Source organism: Tigriopus californicus, chromosome 10, assembly GCF_007210705.1.
Source record: "Tigriopus californicus strain San Diego chromosome 10, Tcal_SD_v2.1, whole genome shotgun sequence".
Classification (NCBI taxonomy): domain Eukaryota; kingdom Metazoa; phylum Arthropoda; class Copepoda; order Harpacticoida; family Harpacticidae; genus Tigriopus; species Tigriopus californicus.
This window is the reverse complement of record NC_081449.1, coordinates 9,753,868-9,775,153: the sequence shown is the minus strand read 5'-3', so window position 1 is coordinate 9,775,153 and position 21,286 is coordinate 9,753,868. Positions and strand designations below refer to the sequence as shown.

At 42.4% G+C, this 21,286-nt stretch overlaps 1 protein-coding gene across 1 annotated transcript in view; it reads left to right on the top strand.

The window, feature by feature from the left end:
* The window catches only part of LOC131888872 (cilia- and flagella-associated protein 418-like), a 744-nt gene extending 509 nt beyond the window's left edge, over positions 1-235 (top strand). The window contains exon 2 of the mRNA XM_059237817.1: positions 49-235. Within this exon, the coding sequence (XP_059093800.1) occupies positions 49-73 (25 nt within the window). The 3' untranslated portion in view covers positions 74-235. The remainder of the gene's footprint in view (positions 1-48) is intronic.
* Positions 236-21,286: the final 21,051 nt, after the last annotated feature.

Sequence of the window (21,286 nt, the reverse complement as noted above, 5' to 3'; positions counted from 1 at the left end):
AACCCGGAAAGTTGGGGTCAATCTTGTCAGTTCCGGTTTGAAATGGACCTGTACGAGTCATCCCATTGTGTAATCCTTTGGTCACCACACTCCGTATTAAATGAGTCGCCTAAACCAATCAGGTTCTGCTCCAATTTGTATATTCCTCAGTCATAGGAAAATCACACTCTTTCTGGGACCAAGTGCTTTGATATTTTTTCTGACAAGTACTTTAAATACACTAACCATATTTGAACTCGTTTTATGCCTGTTACTTTTTGTAACTTGTCAGCTAAGTATGAGTTCATAGTCCAATGACTTTGATTTTAACAACACCTTCAAATCCCTCGGCCCAGACAAGCGCGATGAATGTCTCATCGGCATGAAGCTCTACTTCGGACAATATCTGCGTCCGGAATCATGAACAACACCCAGGGCTTGCTTCCATTTCTTACAGTAAGCCAAGGTAAGGAAGGACCACCTGTACTTGCTACTCTGCTAAAGATATTCCTAGGTAGATCTGGTCATATTTATGTTTTGTTTTTCTCGTTCTCTCGCTCTTTCTCCGCTTTTAAGCCACATTTACGACCTCTTTCTCTCTCTCTCGCTCTTTCTCTCTCTTTTTAGGGTAGATAGATCTATGTACTATGTCGGGCCCGGGACGACTGACGCGACTCACAGACTCGGACTACCTGTAAAACAAATCTTAGAATGTTTGCAGGGAGGTACATTCTTGTTGAAGATAACATTTGGACTTGAACAAAGGCGGAGGAGCTTTAATCTGATATCATTTCACAACTTCGCGGTGGTCTCATTTATCAAATGCCTGCGTCTCGTCGTTCAAACCAGATTTTCTTTCTCAACTCTTGCTTCCAAAATTTGACGAGTTGTCGACCTTAGAGTTAAACGAAGCTATGAGAAACTGTGAAATCAAAATTTATGCACTGGACAGGGCAAGCAAGGACTGGGCGTTGACCATCGAGTGAAAAATTATACCTGTTGGTCCAAGTTTCTAAGATCGTTGAGAACGTCATGAGTTTTGCCCTCTGAGCACTCAAAATATCGAGTACTTATGTCCAGACAACTTGACCTTGATAATTTGGAAGAATGATAGTTTTCATCATTAGACCGACCTACTACTAATTCGACTACAATTTTGCATTAGTTTCAAGTTGATTTTCTCCAGCCTTTTTTGGTATCCTGCACCTAATGAATGAGAGCGTGTGTATACTACCCTAATGCTGGCATGGACTGAGAAGAGTAAAATTTGGAATTAGTTTTCTTTCATGCCAGTCTCTTCCAGATTTATGCATTCATTTGAACAAAAGGGTGTGTTGGCATTTGTGGGAGAATACAAGAACATCTTTTTTTGTCTCAGTACGAATCCCCATTGTGGATGAACGGTCAAGCAGTCACAAGGCATACAGACCAGCCTTACAGTGCAGTGGAAGTGAATGACCAGAGGCCATCGCTCGAATCAGAAAATCGTCATTGTCAACTCAACAGAAGAACAGATGTGCTTTTCTCGCCTGACATTTACTGTGTGTCGTTGGAATGCTGTTAGCGGCTAGGGTAGTAGATCCCGCTCCGATATTCCAAATAACACATGGAGATCTTAAGTCAATCGACGCTTGAGTACTTAGTATCTTATTCTGTCTTTTCCCTTTAATCTTTTTGCACAGAGAAACAGTTGGAATAGATAGAAGGGTAACCCAATTAATTTCCGAACGCTGGCTTATATTGTCAAAGATACGGGATATAAGTTTGGATCATGAGGATCATGTACAATCAATGTGTGTCCACGTGAATCGTACTTTACAACTTTCGATTATCATTGCCTATCCTGTTCACATCCCAAGCTGACAAAAATCTGACCTACAGTTTAACTGTCATGGTAATCCTCCCTAACCTTATTAAAATGAATCATGTAATACCTGTTGAATTGAATTCCAGGTGTTCTCCAACCAGGGTGATTTTCTTTGGCAAAGGTCTACTTAAGACCGTAATCTACCGTAAATGGCATCGAGGATGGAATGAATGATAACACAGCAATCGGGACCATATTTTTGCATTAAATTGGGCGGTTGACTGAAATCTTTGTAGAAGATATTAAATTGATATATTGACCTGAAATTGGTTAACTGGCTATTGGGATATCGATTAATCCGTTTTGAACCTGCAACGATGTTCCTCACAGTGCGCTTGGAACTCATTCTTGAATGATCCCAAGCAGATGTAGATGTACAAAAATAAACATTATGTTGATGTGCAGTGTAAAATTCGAAATGATGAACGAAATCCATTCCTCTTCACGCCCTCCCGTCTAAATATTCCGAGAACCTGATGGAGCGAGACTGTCGTAAGTGTAACCTCTATTATGGAGCCTAATCTATTTTCACTCAATCTTTCGTGTCAAATAAAAAAAAAGAAATGTCTTACTCTCCTCTGATTGAATTAATCTAGGTTGGAGTGTTATGAAGCTTCTGCTGGAATGTTCATCTCACAATTATCCTTGAACCTGGAAATATATGTAACATGGCGTGAATACATTTCTTGGTTAGCTTGTAAATAGCTTCTTACCTATGCCCCATTCTGCTATATTTTACTTCATATCTTCCAAAATGATTGCTGAAGAGGCAGAGTTTTTAGTTCAATCAATTGTGAACATTTGTATAGGGTACATTCGTAATGCGATTGGAATCTATCCCTCGTTCTTCTTGACTAATTGAGCATTGTCGACGAGGGGCTTCCAATGTCAAAAGACAACGAGGGACCATCAGCCACGTTTGTCGGGTCATGAACGGCTTGAACATGGACGGAGAGGGTAACGTTGAGAATCGATGTTTTGGAAGCAAGTGAACGCTTAGAGCTTTTCAGCACGTTGGAGAGCATCATTTGCCTCGTCTACGTAGGTGCCAACCTTAATAGATGCGGACAAGCCACCGTGAACATCTCAGAGCATACTGAAGGACTCTAGCGTTTTGACCATTATTTTGTTTATGAAAAACCAAATATTATGCTTTTAAAATGCAATTGATGGTTTCAAGATATTCCAATGCTGGTATGAGTTGGTTAAAATAAAATAAAAACATTAAGAATTCAAGATTATTTGGATTTATTTACACCAGCTATGCATTGTTACCCTTGAGGAGGGAAGGGAAAAACAGATGACGCCATTCCATGGAATAAAATTATAGACAAGATGCCTAGCTTACCTGCACCATGCATAAATCTAATTTATCACTTATTTCAATTTGCTGGCAAGCAGTATTCTGATATTGAGCCAAGGTGGAATTGCACCAAATATGACTGACCCTTTTTTTAGCTTTGTGACACAACGTCTCTCAATAGTTGAAAATTCAATTGGATCAGGATGCAAGTAGACTGTGATGTTTGTTTAAGTTTTCACTTTTACAAAATGCCCAAAATATAGATGTTGAATTATATTTTCATTGAATTTCACTTGCTTCACTAGGCTAATGCATGAAGAGTTCTAGAAACACGCCTAAACATCATTATAAACCTAAATGTTAAGTTACTTGACTCAAATTATCAATCAGTACCCTCTCTGACCTAAGACATGTATTGTTTCATTTTGCTTCATATGGAATCTTTTCTCCGTTATTTTTGGGTAAATAGAGAATCAAGTACTATTTCAAAGCTTAAGAAGCTGTTAGTGATCCAAAAAAAGATGAAATCAATTCCAATAAAAATAATAGTTAAACTATCATTCAAGGATAATTTGAATGAAAATATATGCAGAACGACGGATTTAGGCCTCCTCTGGTAATCAATCGGCACAAGAGAGCAATCTCATTCTCTCTGGTTCAAATTATGTATTGTGATTTGAAAAGGCATAAATTTTGTCCCAGGCATTTGATTGAGCTGAAAATGGAAACACGCAATTGCAACAGCCCGGGGCCGGTCCCATATTAAGTAGTATTTCTTCAAATGGGAGTTGTTCACTCTCAACCTTAGCCTCAATGTCCATATTGCAGGCGTTCAAGGTCTGGTCAACCCAAAGAATCCTGTCAATGTCAATTTCTAAGATCGTATGTGAGCAATGCTCGTGGAAATGCCAAAGGACAGGAGCAGAAAAGAAAACCAACGATACCACAAGGACCTCGAAAAAATGCCTTCAATTTAAAAATCAGTCGTTGTTAACGAGGCACTCTATTTCCCTAATCCCGACGAGGAGAAACTTCTCTTCTGAATCGGAAAAGTGCATCAATTTCATTGACATAACTCGACTAGGGCCCAACCAGCACGCAGTTGCCAAATTGTCTCCGCAAGCAATTCAGCATGCTGTACGTTGAATAATCAGTATGGAGGGCAGAAAGAGGAAAAATTAAATCCCCTGTCGCTTCTGGGGAGGTGCTGCCGACTGTTATACTGATGAACTTATCTGTTTTTTTCAGTCGAGTGGCTCTGTGACTTATTGTTTTTGTTATGACAAGCTTTCGTCATTGTTCTAAGGTTCTATCGTTTCCCCTCTCAATCCCATTTGACATCAACTTTGTCTTCTCTTCCAGTCCAGACATTTGGACAAATCTTGTAGTGGAGTGTCTCGGTACAGCCTCGGGTCTAGGTGGTTATACTACGGTATATACTAAGCACTTACTGCACAAATTGTAGTACATGTGCCTGACCTCCCTCCCTGCATGGAAGAAAAGGCATGCAACATCTGAAGTCACATTCGATCATCAAGACTTCCCAGGGGGTCGCTACTTCGGACTACTTGGTTTTTACGTACAGCTCAGCCCTTTCTTCCTTGCTTACTCGTATACGCGTACTTACCTGTATATGCACCTAAATAAATGGACACACACCCCTGTTACGGCCTCAGAATGAGTCAGTCTGAAATGTCGGCAGATACCGTAGTAGTACGCACACGCACACAGATGGGAAGCCCAATAGTGATGGGGGACAAAGAAGACGGATTTTACCCCTCGGCTCAAACTGCTTGTCTTTGAGATTAGTTTTCTTCATTTCATGCTTGGTTAAGACCACTCAAGCCGCTTGGACGAGTCATGCATGGATCGAGTGGACAGTTTGGAACCCTGGATGGAGGAGATGCTAATCACTGAAATTTTAGATTTCTCACGCAAGCCCGTTACTCTTTGTCAAATCAGGCAGCGGACACTTGAAAAGGGTGGTGTTTTCGTTCCCATGACACCACGACAATCAAACAATTACATCACAGTACTGAAAAATGTTGTACTGAAAACCTTTGAATTTGGATTATTGAGCTTGCCTGAATATTATTCCAGTTTCAATAAGCAATTGAAGCCTATATGAGTTCTGAGAAAGTGTGATGATACGTTTGATCAATGTTATCAAGATCAATACCTCGCAACCAGAGCTTATCGATAGCATGTGACATATTCTTGGAACGTGCCAATCGTTGTTCTGGCTTATTTTGTCTGCAGAACGTTTTATGATTGACATATTTGAATTTGAGTTGACATGAAGTCCGATTTTCTCTATCTTTTGACTCTAAATGATGATTCATAGTTAATGTTTCAGACTTATCCTGAAACTTTGAGGCAAACAGGTACCATATGCCCAACATCCAGCCAGCTCAATAAAGGGTTGGTTGCTTGCTAAAAGTGCAACGCCATCCCATCAGACCCTCATGTAGGGTCTCTATGATTGACTGCGAAAATAAGTAAAACAAACTCAAATAATGATAATTTGTCTCTGTCCATCTTGTTTTGGCTTTTTTTGTCCTCATCTTGAACCGCAAATTGTTCTGATGTATGTGGGTTCAAACTAGAGCTGTACATCGGATCGGTTTGAGTCTTTCTTTTGTTCGGATTCGAATTTGTGAATTGGACAGTCAGATCAGAAACCAAATCCGAAATTTCAGGCGAGGCTAAATTGATACAAACTCATTTGAAAACAGTTTCTTTAATTTTTTAAGAAGTAATGGTAGTCAAAGAACATTAGACTCGCAGAAATTGAATACAAATACTGTTTTCAAAGTGGGTGTTATCATTTCTTATTGCTGGGCAATCCTGGTGGAAACCAAAATATACCGAAACAAAATTATGAACATGCAGTATGTGAGGGCTCATTTTGAACCAGGAAACCAATGACAAACAGCTGGCGTTTAGACTTTGGACCAAAGTCACTTGGGGAGAGGATTCTTGCCTGGTTGGTGCTCTATATTAGACAGCTCGGCTACATTAGCTCCTTGTTTGGCAATTCCACCCAAAGAAAGAGGGTTGCATCAATATTTGTTTTCGGACATATTTCAATTACAACTCAATCTTGTTACTTTAGCATAGAAAATTTTCTCTTTTGGTTAAGGCTGAATGGTTGGACTTTGGATCAAAGTTGATTGGGAAGAAATTTTTTGAATTGGTACTGGAATAAGCAAACACCCAACACAGTTATCTGTTATACAGCTGTTACAAAATAAAATATTTCGGATTGGGATTGTACTAAAGCTTTCACTTTTGGGATTCTTTCAATTGGGCAAAGCCATCGGATTTGGTTTTGGATTGAACAAGATTTTTTTTTGATTCGGGGATTCGAATCGGTTGGATTGGACAAGAATTTCTGGGATTCGGAGTAGGAAGATTCATTTCGGATCGGATTCGAATATCCTCTCGGATCCGATGCACAACTCTAATTCAAACGTTCAGGCGCTTAACTCATACACACCCTTGCACTGACTTTCTGACTGACTGGCTAACTGGCTGGCCGGCCAGCTGGCTGGCTCAGTAAGTCAAACCCATAAAATTGGTGCACAATTTTCGTATGCAGTCGTTCCCCCAATGCTCACCCAAATCTTCACCAAGATCCAGTCATCCTTAAAGTAAACGATCTCCTTTTGCCAGTCAAGTATGGCACTAATATTGGAGAAATATTTCTTAGTGAACCCTCGAACGACCGATACTACATCTGGTTCACATTTGGGGCAATCTAGCCTTAAATTTCCAAATAAGTCCAATTATTTTCTTTCGTCAAATCTCTAAAGCAAAGAAGAGTGTATTGGGTTGGTTTTGGGGTCCTCGCTGTCGTTCTATTGTTGCTTCTCTCCTGGTTTTGTATGGAACAAATGGTTTCTGAATTGAGAGGAAAGGACATTTTTCCCCTTCAATCCGGTTCAGGGAGGGCGAATGAGGAATACCAAGAATGCGTTGGCTGAAAAATTCATTCAGAGCACTACAATGCTAGCTTTTGCAACACCTCTTTCTTGGCACCCTCCCTCCTACTACTATAGTGGTTGTTCTTCCACCACAAAAACCCCACCCGCCCACTGCCTCAGAATACTGTACATGCAGTAAGGCTTGGTTTAATGGTAAGCATCCCGGCCATTTCATTCTCCCCTCTGCCTCCTTGCCAGTGAGCCCGTGAGTCAGCACATCTCTTGGGGGTTCCAAAATAGCTCGAGTGCATCAAATCCATCCCAAATTACTATTACCCACCAGTTCCCTCTTGTTGGCTCTCTCTCTTTCTTTTTCTCTTTCGCCTTTTCTAACATTGCTTTCTTAACTCCCTGGAGAAGGAAAAAGTGCGAGCGGATCGGATTTCCCCTCTTCATCTATCGGTGGATGAACGGGCTGTCGTCCAAGTCCCTTGAAGCCGCCAGTTGAGCACGAGAAGCGAGTTGACCAAAGTTTGCCACCCTTAGACAAACACGCACAGTCTATACCCGCATCATCTCAGCCAGCCGTAACGGGGAAGAGGGCGAGCATCTGGGGTCTTTTTTCTTTTCCTTCTTCTTTGGTAAGATCCCTGTAGACTGAGAGATTGATTAAAGTCAATATTTTGGTCTACAAGTACAACAAGTCGACCTACTGTGGAGAGCCATTATCGAACGGCCACGATATCGAGGGGGAAGAAGAGCCTCCCAACGAGATGAACGACGTGTAATCTAAGTATACTGTACAGTGCACACTCTATGCAGTATGTGTAGCACGCTAAAGGTAGCATGGGTGACCCACAGGTTCAATCATCGAGCGGGATTCAGACCTATTTATACAAGACAGAAATCGTGAGATGAGCGTTTATCATGTATTCTATACATTGCCAACATACATATATATAGGGTGATGAAACAGCGCTCTTCGGATAAGATAAGTCTCGTCTTGTGTCTGACAGGTAATTGGAGAGTTCAAAAGAAAACCCCGAGCATCAATGTACCAATTTGTCAATAAAGTAGGCATTTATTCGTGATATTTATGGTACCATAATTTTATGTTAAAGGTCTGAGCTTAGCAACTTGTAAATCACCCTGTTACATCTTTAAACCTATTGAGATGACCCGAATGAAAAGGGTTTTGAAGTTAACATGCAGGAAAAGAATGATTGAAATGACGTGAAGTACAATGATTGGCGGTTCTCAATTTCAAAAAACTTCCAATTCAACATCCAACCCATTTCAATATATGAATTAAATTTCATCCACGCTGCGCATCTAATTAGGTCGCTGTTTTTGTAAGCAATGTCCCTTTTATTCTTGGAAGTATGTTTTTTTTCTCTCCCTGGCCAAAGCTTTTAAAGCTCAGGGTTCAAAGAGACAGACGCACTGACAGAGCTATTCATTTCCTTTCTGTCACTTTGGGAGCGGAAGTTTGTCGATGAATTTGATCCATTCTCTGAAAGCTTTTTTGTTTAATTTTCTCCTTCTCAACAATCCTCTCCGAGGACCTCCGAAGATCTGTGAATATCCCCAAGGGTTGCTGAGCTAGAGAAAATAGAGCTCAATACGATGCTACATACCACGCAACTTGAATAGCAATTGGACAGGAGCCACGTGAGACTCAGTCATGTTGAAAAGTGGACAAATTCCAGTACGTATTGGCATTTGGAGATAATCCCAATGTTTTGTGAAAGGATTGAAGACCGAACACGAATCTAACTTCCCACCAATAGTGCAATAGAGCAAGTCTCTCTGAATAGAGTGACTGTCCTAAATGATGTAGTTGTACCTCGAACAAAGAGTTGCGGTGTTTTGGTGGGCAGAGTGGGGCTGATATTTGGATTCCCAATATTGGACGCAGAAAAAACGTGAGGAGATTGAACCCAAGCACTCGTGAATCGTGAGGTAGTTTTTTGTTCAGTGTTTATCGTTCTTCTTGGGTCGCTCAATTGACAAGGTTCCCGCTGTGATGTGAGTAATGAGACTCATTCTCCAACACAGTATGTGTAAACTTTTTTTTGATGAATTCTATTCAGTATGAGTTAGTTCCCTGGCTCTCTCTCGAGTGGATTAGATTTTGGGGAAATAGTATCAGGTCTTTGGGTCTAGATGATCATTTAAGAAAAGGCTCCAATTTTTACCAAAACTTTTTCATATTGGCACATACACTATGCTGTCTTGAGGCAGCATGTAAACTTGTTATGAAATGCATGGCCACTTTTTGCTCAAATTTAAATTTTGATCGCGGATGCCTACTCACTACTATGAATTTAATAATGGGATCGTCAAAAATCTGCTGCGCTTTATATGACAATCTCACAAGCGGGTTTTTATTACGGCAAATCATTTATTTTTGGGCCACATCCGAAGCCTAGCCATCACACCGCTCGAAAAACAGACATTTGACCTCTTTTTCACTTGGAAGTGTCAAGACGATGACAGAATCGGGCCTCTTGGGACGACAACCACCAATTTCAACTCTTTTCTGTCGTCAAACGGACTTGGCCGAGCCGTCATTCGGAGAGCTACAAACTACGGCTACTTTGCAAGTTGTGGTGAGTGGAAAACCGGGTGAAAAAGCGACGGCCTTACACTGGCAAATGTGAAATGAAGTGAAGGCCGTCATCGTGTGAATCAAGCTGCTTGAGGTCTCACATCGTGAAGGAGAGTGGAAGCAAACTGCAATTGATATTGATGGCAATCAAATGGTTCCATGAATTTGGTGGCATCTACCATTTCAATATGGCGGCTGCAAATTGAAATCCTCCATTGTGATGGCCATTGAAAATACCAAACTAACCTGTCATACAAACTAATTACGCCTTGTTTTGTCTAAAAACTTCTTACAGTGATAGCGAGTACATCATGTTCATTTCAAAGCCAATGTGTTGCTCCAAAATCAGGTTTCTTTGACGCAAACGTTATATTTATAAAGGGAGAGTCGGCGCCCTCGATTAGAAATATCAAAATGGAACACGTATTTCGGCTTGGCAGTGAGCCTGAATGTCGGTTCTTCTCTTGCAAGGCCACTTTTACTGTCAATGGTTCTTAGAGGGAGAGCCTATCCGGAAGCAGTGGATCATTGCCCACAGACCCTCTCTGTAGCCATGAGAGAAGGAAAAAAGTACCCCTTTAAAGGGTCTTGTGCCAGAAAGCCACGGTCCGAGGCATTTCTCTCCACCCCGATCGTTTGTTTGGCTCTCGTGGTCGTGAGGTCTTGGCCAGAGAATCCGACCGAGCTGAAACCTTAATGCAAAGCTCCCTTACGTCGCAACTAAGTACCCCCATAGTCGGTAAAGCGCGGTGGTTCATCAAAGATCGTGGCTGAGGGGGAATTGCCCAAAGGAATAGCAAAGGCCGTTCGTTCGTCCTTCCATTGACTTAGTTTCTTTCCCCTTTTCCAGCCGTGTACTGTACTTACGTACTACTGTACTTCATAAAGTGACTACTACGCTCAGGCTTTACGGCGGTCTTCTCTCAGCTTCATGTTAAAGATTGCATTGGCACTCCTTGGAGCTGTTCTGCGCCCTAAGTAAGTGCTTTATTTATCTAGTTTTTTCCTTCCTTCCTTCCTTCCATCCAACTTGGCGTGTTCGCCCTTCAACTGTTCATGGGTGAGCATAATCAGGCCATCCATGGCGGCATGGCGGCATGGCGGCAGCGGTTCCAGTGGCCAATGTCGAGGCGCCTCAGTCTCGGGGAGAAACGCTGATGGTTCAAATTTAATAAAACTCCTGCATCAAGAAGATGACGTCGGCTGATAAATCGCTTATCTTGGACTTTGTAGTGTGCTCGAGTCGTCTGATCTCCTCGAGATGGGGGTGCTTAGTGGAAAGATAAATTCTCTTCTCAAATTGCAACGATTAATCATGAATCTGTCTATACCGTTTTTGGGACCGTGCGGGAGCAAAGGGTGAATGAAGATTTGTACTTGAGAGGTGTGCCTCGTGGATCGACCTCGTCGACCCTCCCATCATTTACAACATCACACCATTATGTTGGTGAGAGTGCGCCAATCGACAGCACCTATCGTACAGTAGTGTATATACAATACAGAGTCCGACGCCACATGCCTCTAAGAGTGCTCAAATATTCATGTAAACGAGGGAAACGGCTGCACGTGCTCTCTCACAAGCCCGCATGTCCACCCGAGACGCCAGAATTCGTCCCATTTTCGATGGGCTCCATAGTCGACAACGGCATTCTGAATGGCCCAAGCAGACCTTGTTGCGACATCCAACAGATGGGTTCAGGTCACGAACCATTTCAGATTGAATTCGCTTTCCTCCCGCCGGCCTAATAAATCCCGTGATTAATTCCCTGCCCCTGCCATCTGCTCCATAAGCACGGGGAGAATCAGAACGTTGCGTACTGTAAAATGAAAGAAACTACTTGCTACATACACTCACCACAACGCTTTCATCACAAGGACAAACTTCAAAGAGTCACAACAAGACTTAAAACTGCGGACCACAATGTGTACCCCATACGACACATTTTAGTTGCCATTTGGAAGCAGGTCCCAATCCCTTAACGATTCGTTACGACGTAGTTAAAGGTTTGATTATGCCTGAAATGGACGTTGTTTCAATTTCCTTATCATTATCATCATCATTTCCCTTCCTACCATATAACCATAACCGACAGGTGCGGCGACAACGGCGACTAAATTGCATGTTCAAGATGGATTTCTCCTTTGTTACATGGAATTCCTTTCATAATTATACAATGAATGGCTGGCAATCCCGCTCTTCATCCACGAAACGAAAGCCCGGTGATGAGTCCATGCATGTTGATGAATTTAGCGCTGCCCCGCAATCTCAGCACTTTGGTCGCATTTCGGGCATAGGACTACTCAATATTTGGACCACGACAGGATTGAGAGAAATTTGCAACACTTTAATAGTATCGTCTCCAGTTGGCAGCCATTGCTTGCTGAGTTAGCCTGATGGTCAACTATTACAGAAGTTGGATTTTATAAAATCTAAAAATATCAGACCCAAAACAAGAGTCGTCCCCAATGGTGCGATTGAACAGTCAAACCCGACCAGATAGACCTTTGGAGTTTCATACCCGTTCATCACGCCAAGATGCCAAAGCGTAACAAAAAAGCCTCTTCTCTCTTTCTTCGCATTCATGAGAGGAACACTGAACTCTTGAACCCTTTCTGGCGAAATTATTTGCCCTGTCATTTCCGAAGTTCTTGACTTGCCAAGCCGGGATGACTGTCACTTCAAAGAAATCGTTGACATGAAAGCTCACTTTTAGGAACTAAGAATTCAGCTTCATCGAAAACGAGGTTATTGGGTCAAGCCACCATGCCGTCCCTATTTTGTATGTTCGAGCAACACAAACATGTCGCTTAGCATATCACGGCGATTTTAAACGAAACAGTTTTCCTGGCTTTTTATAGCATTGTCATCACTTTCAAGATTGACACATCGGCATTTGACACAAAACCTATGCGAATCTAGCACAGTTGTCTGTGGTCATTGATGGCTTGCTTCCAAGTAAGTACATTCAGCTCCATCGAAGAACGGGGTACTTACCTGGCCCTTTATGTACTGTACATACATACATACGTACATGGATATTGCACAATCGACGAAATTATTCAGCAATTGAGACTAATCTTGTCAAACAGTGGAAATTCGTTCGAGTAAACAACACTTCTTCTACTCACTCTCCTTACCAGGATTGAGTCGGGCTTGGAATTTCAGATGAAATGTGAGAATTTTTGTGGAATTGTTCAACTGCCATCTCATTGTGACTTTTCCCTTTCGTGAATGGTAGGATTGTTTGGTAAATAAAAGATCCCTCAAGATTGGGCAAAAGCGAATTTGAAGCCCGAATACTGTTCAATTAATCTAAGGCACTTTTAATCAACGTACATACCAGGAGATGCCTTTTAAAAGCGAAGTATATCTACATTCCACCGAGGAGTCAAGCGCTTAGAAAAGTATCACAAAACACAATACATTGCAAAATTTGAAAGATAGATCGGCAGGATTTGCAACCTTCTTAACTACTAGTTGAGTGGCCAAAATGTGAGCTCTAATTTTATCGAATTCCTAAAACAAGAATGTTCATATGATGATCACATAAGAACTAAAGAAATGCACTTGACTTTGTCTTCAAATAATGTTAAAAACTCTTGCAACATGAGGTAAAACTGTTCTTATTTTTTATTATTTTCTCTAGTTCCTGAAACAGACATGACTTAAGAAATACCAACTCTGCTATATATATATATCAAGACGATGTCAAATTTGGAATCCTTTCAAGTTAAGCTGGAGAACTGCTTTTTTTGAATGACACAATAACTTCAACAATATTTGGGTAGCCTCAACATTTTGAAAATACTTCGCTGGCCTCGATTCGGTTGGAAACCCGCTTTTTTATTAAACTGGCCGTCTGAGCTGGAAATTCAACTTTATGCTCCACTTTGGCAAGAGAACCCCTCATACGATTAGACAATGCTTCCGCCCAAAATTGCTTTACAAGCTCAAATTGCCAGAATGGGTTGAACGAGATAGATTGTTTGTTGCCAGAATCATTGCACAACAAAGGAAAAACCACAACACACATTTTGAACGGAAAGACGGGAAAGGTGATATTTGTGAACCTCACCAAAGCAATTCTTATCATACACATTTGTTAATTCGCATTGAAAGTCTATAGACAAAGTAGGTAATCACGTGCTTAGGTATAAAAAAAGGTAATCACGTGCTTAGGTATAAAAAAAGCATTCGAGGTTCTGACCTCTGGTCTGTCCAAGGTAATGTGAAAGTTGAGACCGACAGTCCTTAGGCAGCCAAATATCTCAGACATCTGAGAGTCAAACGTGGAACCCCAACTCGTTCGTGGGGTGCTCGCTTGCTTGCCTCTTGGCTTGGGGACGGGCTGGTTAGCTGGCTGGCTTGTTTGATTGGTCTCTCTCCAAGCCCCTCGGTGCTCATGAATATTTGATTCAGTTTTTCGACGGGGGGAAGAGATGCTTTCCTCTTGAGCTCTAACTCTGGCCGATCCACCCCCTAGATCCAACCATTCTACATTAAACCACTCGAAAGAATGTTTTTACTCATGTTATACCTAGACCCAATGGCACCTCAAAGAAGGAAATGGATTAGATGGATCAAGGCTTAGCTTTGGTTCGTATACTCGTATCTCACCTCAGGAGCACGGATGTGGAACAACAGAAATAACCCTGGAAAAGATTGCGCTTAGCCACGTATTCTTACTCGATAAAACAGAAACGATACCAACAGCGATCGATGTATCAACACTGGAAGAACCTGTGGCATCCCTCTAAGAACTCGTCGTGGCCATCCGGAGGTTCCAAACATGCTAAACATTATCAAAAGATATAAGGAAGAAATTGCGCACTCACTTTTCTTGGTGTTGTTTTTTGAGTGTCGGCGTGTGTGTAGGCTCAGATAGGTGGTTGGGTGGGTGGATGGATGAGGCCAATCATTGCTTGTTCCAATCCATTTTCTGAAGGGAAAAGTTCAGACTTGGGTTTGCTAGCTCCTTCCGTGAAAAAAACACATTCCATCACACCAAATGGAACTCCTCTTATCGTTGATGGAAATCTTGCCGCTCTCCTCCTCTGTGATCAGTCAGTCAGTGAAGTGAACACGCGTTCCCAACCCCATCCATGTGGATGAATTCTTGGTCCAATTTTAGTGCTTCTCTTACCTCCGCTTTCTTCTTCTTCTTTTCTTTTACATTAAACAACAACAACAACAGCAGCAGCAACGTCGATGCCAAAACATCTCGAGAAAGGCTCGAACTCTCAACCAGGACTCTCTTGGCCCATTAGACCTTGCAATGGCATTGCTGCCTACTGGTGAAGAGGGGAGAAGGAATCAACCAACCAACCAACCAACTACCCATCCAAAGAAGAAACGGATGATGATGATGGTGATGATGGAAGGAAGGAGAGCAAAGGAGGGGGAACTTTTTTCCACTTTTTTCATTGGTGCTTTTTACTCTCACGGCCTCATTTTGTTGCGCTGCGGCTTATTTCGGAATGGAAGAATTATTGACAGGATTTGTTGAAAAATGGCTGATCTTTTGATCATATCTGACAGGTCTTGCCTCCGACAAACAAGTTTTCCTCGCACTGGAAGCCTGACCTTGGTGCTGTTTGCAGTTTGTCCACATCAAGAATTGGCAGCCTACCCAATGCACAATTTGAACTAAACGTTAAAAACTAATAGAAACAGCTAGCGATCCAAATGAAGATCTTTGAGAAAATCGGAGGGCTTAAGTGTGATTGAGCCACTCAAGTGGACAAGTACCTGAACAACTCTATGCGGGTCATTCTCAATTGTCCCTTCTCCACTGTTTCAGAGGCCATTGACGTTGGAAATGTTGCCAATTAAGACCCGAAGTACGCAATCAGTGCATATCTTAAAAGTCATTTCCCCACTCGAGTTGAGTCTCGCAGTTGAAGCCATGAAAACGTGTTAAGCTGTTAACGAATGGGAGTGATATGTATCTTGAAAAAATGTCATTCTAACGGTCTTTTAGTCGTGATGCAGCCTGGTACACTACACTACACTACACTGCAACACATACATACTTCTACACATACATACATTTGGGGACAAGGTGAACTTAGTATACGGTAGATGAGGTAGGTTAGCTTTCTTCCGATTCCCATTTATTCTCAAATGGCAGCCACAAATACGGAGGTAATCTGCCCCAGAGATGCTAATCTGGATTCATTGAACGTCAATTCATCTTTCTTAGTCATGCTTTCAAACACAAATCAGAAAAAAGGAACGATCGGGGCGGTCACTAAAGCCGATGGTCATCGCATTAAATTGGGCAGGGTTCGGGTCAGTTGAGGCGAGCAACGAATGAAAACGCCCAATTTAGACAGAAGCCATCGGTCGGTAGGAATTCGGCTCTAAATCTGGCCCAACGATTCCTTCTACGTACATATGGAATGGACCGGAGGAGAAATAAATCAAACATCATTGCTCATTTTAAAAGCCACAACACACTTTGCAAACCTAGGGCCCATTTTCAAGTTTACAATAGGCTAGATCTAATCCCAAGATCTGTGACATGACACCGCCTGAATGAATGGCTTATAACGTGGCCGGCTTGACGGTGACAACGGCTGCACATGACTGTCATCACCCGAGGAAACACGAAATTTAATCTCATGGCGGGGCTTTAATAAAGATAATCGACCTTCATGGGCGGAAATCGTTCCTGGAGGTTCACAAGTTCACGTCTCTTAAGTAGAATGTCGAGAACGTAACGTCACCAGGGCGATTATTATCCATTAGTAAGTGCACTACATTCAATCCAACGACGGAGGCCACTCACGGTGGTTCGTTTGTGCCCGTACAAGGGTGTACAAGGCGTACAAGGTTAAGTCACCAGAGAAGATCCATAGGAGGGTATAAAGAAGATAAAAAGGGAGAACCAAACTGATGGTTTCTCCGGTGGGCTACAAGCTTACTTGAAGGTCGATAAGGGGATCGATGGCCTGCCGAGCGTGAATAGCCACTACCGTACTGCATGCACGTACTGTATGTATTTAGGTAGTATTGGAGGTCTCTCTCTCTTCACCAAACCGAGCTCGGTTGGTTGTGTGAGAAAATGGTATCTCTTCACTTGCTTCAATTTTAACCTACACTTAATGAGTGCATCCGTTTCAGTTCAAAGTGCGCAGTGGCCAGACTCAATGGATGACAAGATCCAGGTGAAATATGAACAGTCGTTGTTGCCTTCCTAATGATTACGGATCTCTGGATGAATTACGGTTTTATTCCTCAACTAGTTTTAGGTTCCATCTTGACTAACAAGCCGAGCTCGGAAATTGCTTTACGGATAAAGTGATTTTATCACCGCAAAACCAGAGGTATAACACCAAAACGAGGAGACACGACGACAGCCGGTGCCCCCCAAACATGCGTGGTAATAAACCACGTCAAGAAGTTTGACGATGCCATAAACCTGAACGAAAGATATCGCCATAGTTTCAGTTTTGATCATCCTGGCCAACATGTGTGGATGGAAGCTTGCCATATTTCAATGGCAGCAAATCTGCCAGCCAATGACAAAGTCGAAGATCATCCCGAAAGAAAATCGCAATTATGGGGAGTGGTGCTGCATGTACGTACGTTATGGGATGCTGGTTTGCCATTTCTTTTGTTTTTGGGAGATGTTGTTGTGCAATGGCCTCATTACGAGGGTTCACAGCGAAGAACGCGATTTTAATTGCGAGACACATTTTCTTCCCTCTCGGATCACGATTGTTCGCTCTCACTCACCTAAATCCTAAATTGCATTTCAAAGCTAAGAGAGAAATTGGTCTCTTGAGATTTACAAGAAAGAGCTCCAAAGCACGAGGATTTTAAGAAATACAGTGGAAGAGCATCGTGTTTAATGAAACTCCCTCTCGCATACAAAGCAACTCTGAGGGCAAGTAAGCTCGCATTCACTCATTCAATCATTCTTTCACGTACACAATGCAGGCTCGGGAAATGGTTGGAATAGACTTTTTGGGATCGAGCGAATCCATTAGTGAACGTGCATTGTGCAAGTAATACTACTATACATGTGAAGGCGAATGAAGCCACCACCTATTTCGGTAGCTGGCATAATCATATTTCACCCGGCAGGCACAGATCCCATCATTAGAAGTGAACCCAAAGGTGTCATTTTGATAGAGGATTTCCGCTCAGCTCCACCGAGTCCGGGAAATCTGCTTGTCAAATCGTTATTGATTTGATACACACAGTCAAGCACCAACCAACTGAGCTCGCCGAGGACGTAGGTATATGCGTATTTGTAGATGGCAACCAACGAAACGCATAAATCTTCCATAAATTCAATACGCTGATCGTCTCAATGTCCTCTTGTTCAAGCCGAGCCTGTGCTCGATCCATGCTTCCATCTGGGGGAGGTACACACACTGTACGACATAGGTAGTCATTACTCATTAAGCAATTCTTCTTGGCTTAATTTCAGTCATTATTCCGCTCTCCCAATCTGCTGTTCTTCCAGTCCGTTACTAATTACAACACCTCCCCGAGTTTTCTAGCTCTGATAGCCTAAATGGATATCGTAAATGGAACCTGAAATTGGTGCTACGGAGCCATGTTTCGTAATCGTGACCGCACTCAACTTGATTCTCAAACAGTGGTGGCCAAATAGGGGGGTGAGTGTGTTGTATCAAAGAAAAGTTCTCTGATTCATAGCACCTTATCGCAGGAACCGTTCCTTCACAGGAAATTTCATTGACAACATAGAATTCCTTGAACAAACACATACCCAAGGGTTACTTACTCATTTCATGTACCTCCAACGGGTCCCAACCTTGGCATTTGAGGTGGAGAAGAACACCTTGAACTGCACACCAGTTGGTTTCTTTTATTCTCGAACAGAGTGAGAGGTCGTTAGCTTACAAAAGCCATATTGTAACCTCATTACAATAAAACTAAATGGTCTTTCCTTGGGGCATCGAGAAGCAAAAAGCCTGAATGACACCAGATCTCAACTGTTTAGCTTAGCGTACTTAGTCGCGTAACGATTAAGCCGATCTTGACGTTTTGTCCCTGATCCCCCGAGGGTTTTGCCACCATAGTAGGCCAGGACAATGACGCGATTTTGTGGTCACCTCTAGAGAATGCATTTTAAACCACGAGGGAGAATCTAGTATTCACACTTATAGCTCCAGGGGACCTGTCCTCCTTCGCTTTCGAAACACGGAGACATTTGACCAAAGGGGACAAAAGAATAACACTAGCAAACAGACAGATTTTGGCTTGAGAAATCGCACAAAGCAGCAAAATGTCAGTGCCAGCAATTTAAAATCGGAGGGGTGCTCCGAACTTTCTTGTAAGTTCGAAATACGATCCTCTAATGTCAAATGATCTTTCCCCTTCAAGCCGTCTTCGTTCGTCGTTTGGCCAACCTTTGATAATTGAGAATAAGTGATGAGTGAGAAGTTGTGACGAATTAAGACAAGACGGCTGCTCGGGCCAGCGATCCCCCCTGGTCCACAAATATTTTGCTTCCTCGCTTCAACTTGACACCTTCCCAGGCCATCTTACCGTACATATTCTCATATGAAATGATCTCATGCGAGAAGCGAATGGCATTGATTGAGGCTACGTTTAATGTTATATTATGAGCTTGAATGGCTTTTGGGAGGGAGACAAACACATTCATATCCCGTGATCCCGTTGCGGATTCCAGAGTTCATCCATGAATCTGCATTCAAGCATTACCCGGGATGAACACTGTTTTTCCTGGGGTACTCTATCTAGCTGTTTTTGGACTATTAGCAGAGCATCGAAGTCGACCATGCCAGGGGGGGGAAGGAGCAATTCAACTTTATGCCTTGGCCGCTTTCCAAATCTCATTTTGGTGTGACCTGTCAAAGTTCCTGTTCGTTCGTCTCAAGCTTTGGTGCTACATTCCCCTACGCGCCGTTGAATCTATGGAGTTTGTTCGAGCTTACCTTCACTTTTCCTTCGCCAGGGCATGACGGGTTCGAGAATAGCTCCCTCATTCGAACACCACATATCTCTGGCACATTAAGATCAACCCTCTCGGCCCGAAATGTAATCCATGAACTTGCATATAGACAACCCCCCCCCTTTCCTCTCCTCAATCTGAGTAACACCGGTAACCTCGCCTCACCTCTCACGTAAAATGTAAAATCGTAGACGCTCTTCCGATCTGGGGGGGGATGACCGGAATTAAAGGGAGCTAAAATGCAACCCTTTACGTGCTCATTTTTCACAGATAATCAGACGTTTCCCTCAAGTCGTCGTCCATCCTTGACTTGCCACAAGAACAATAAATTGTTCCTACTAGTCTCTGTAAGTAGTACAGTATGCACAGTCGTCGTAGCAAAGCAGGATTGGCGAGCTGTTCGTACAAACTGCATACTGTAATGGTGGGCAGGGTAATCATTCTCGTCACATATGAACAACAAGCTTAGCTTTCTCTAAACAGGGATCAAGCATGGCACATTCATTTCCCTGGGACAATTAACGGAAAATACCCCCTCTGTGAAACACAGTCTATATTTCATTCCATAGCTCAGCCAAGTGTAAATGAGATCTGCGAGGAAACCTTCTCCACTACCAACGAGTGAATCTCATTCCCCAAGTGATATGGGTTTAGGAGGGAAATCAACATCTGATTTGTATTCATCGAAAACGCCAAACCAAGTCGGAACTTTCGGGTTGAGTGTGGTAGGAAATGAGGCTGCTTGGTCGCTTCCCATGCTGATCATTCGGAGCGGACAATTGCCCTTAGCCAAGCAGCCAAGCAACCAAGGTACCCTAGCCATCATCATGATCATGATCATCTCTACATACGCTACAGAATACAACCTATGATGCAGGTGCCGAGCGAGGGAGGGACCGAGGGACGGAGAACTTCTCGAGTCATTCATTGACTGTGTCGATGCCAAAACTAGAGATGAAGAATAGGAATGAGTACATTATACATACTAAATTAGCTCAACCTGATCCATCTACTTTAGATTTGTCGAAAACTGAGTGAGTAATGAAACACTATTTGATCATTTGAGAACCAGGGGAAATAATAAAAAAAAGTTAAGGTCAGTGAAAAAGCAATGAGCCATTGTCAATGTATTTGTGCCGAATAGTAACGATCAAATGGAAATGAAATCCAGTCCAAAACTTTTTCTTCTATGTAAAGTGCTTTTTTTACCAAACGAAAATGCAAGTGATTAAGATATAGATGCCAGCTGTTGTGTTTAAGAACTGTGTTTGGTAAAAAGTGATAGCATAACAATTGTCGGTCAATGGCATAATCTTACTCTAGGGCAAAAGTAGCCTTTGAAGAGAATTTGTAGCTACGACCACTCTAACATTGTTTTGAATCAACTTGACGGTTTTCTGTTTCTTGTCACTCTTTTCTTGTTACAATATCCTCTCTCAATTGAATGGCATTTTATCCGATTCTCATTCCTAATTGCGACACGAATGATATCGATTAATTTTGGCTCGTTTGCGTTGTTCCCCGACTTGTCCAATCCTCTCAACTCAACTCAAGACTACTACCCTGTACTAGTAGGTACTTGAAACTGGTCTCCTGTAAAATTTCTTGGGTGGAATGGCAATTGGGTTGGGCTGGGTTGAGAGGAGT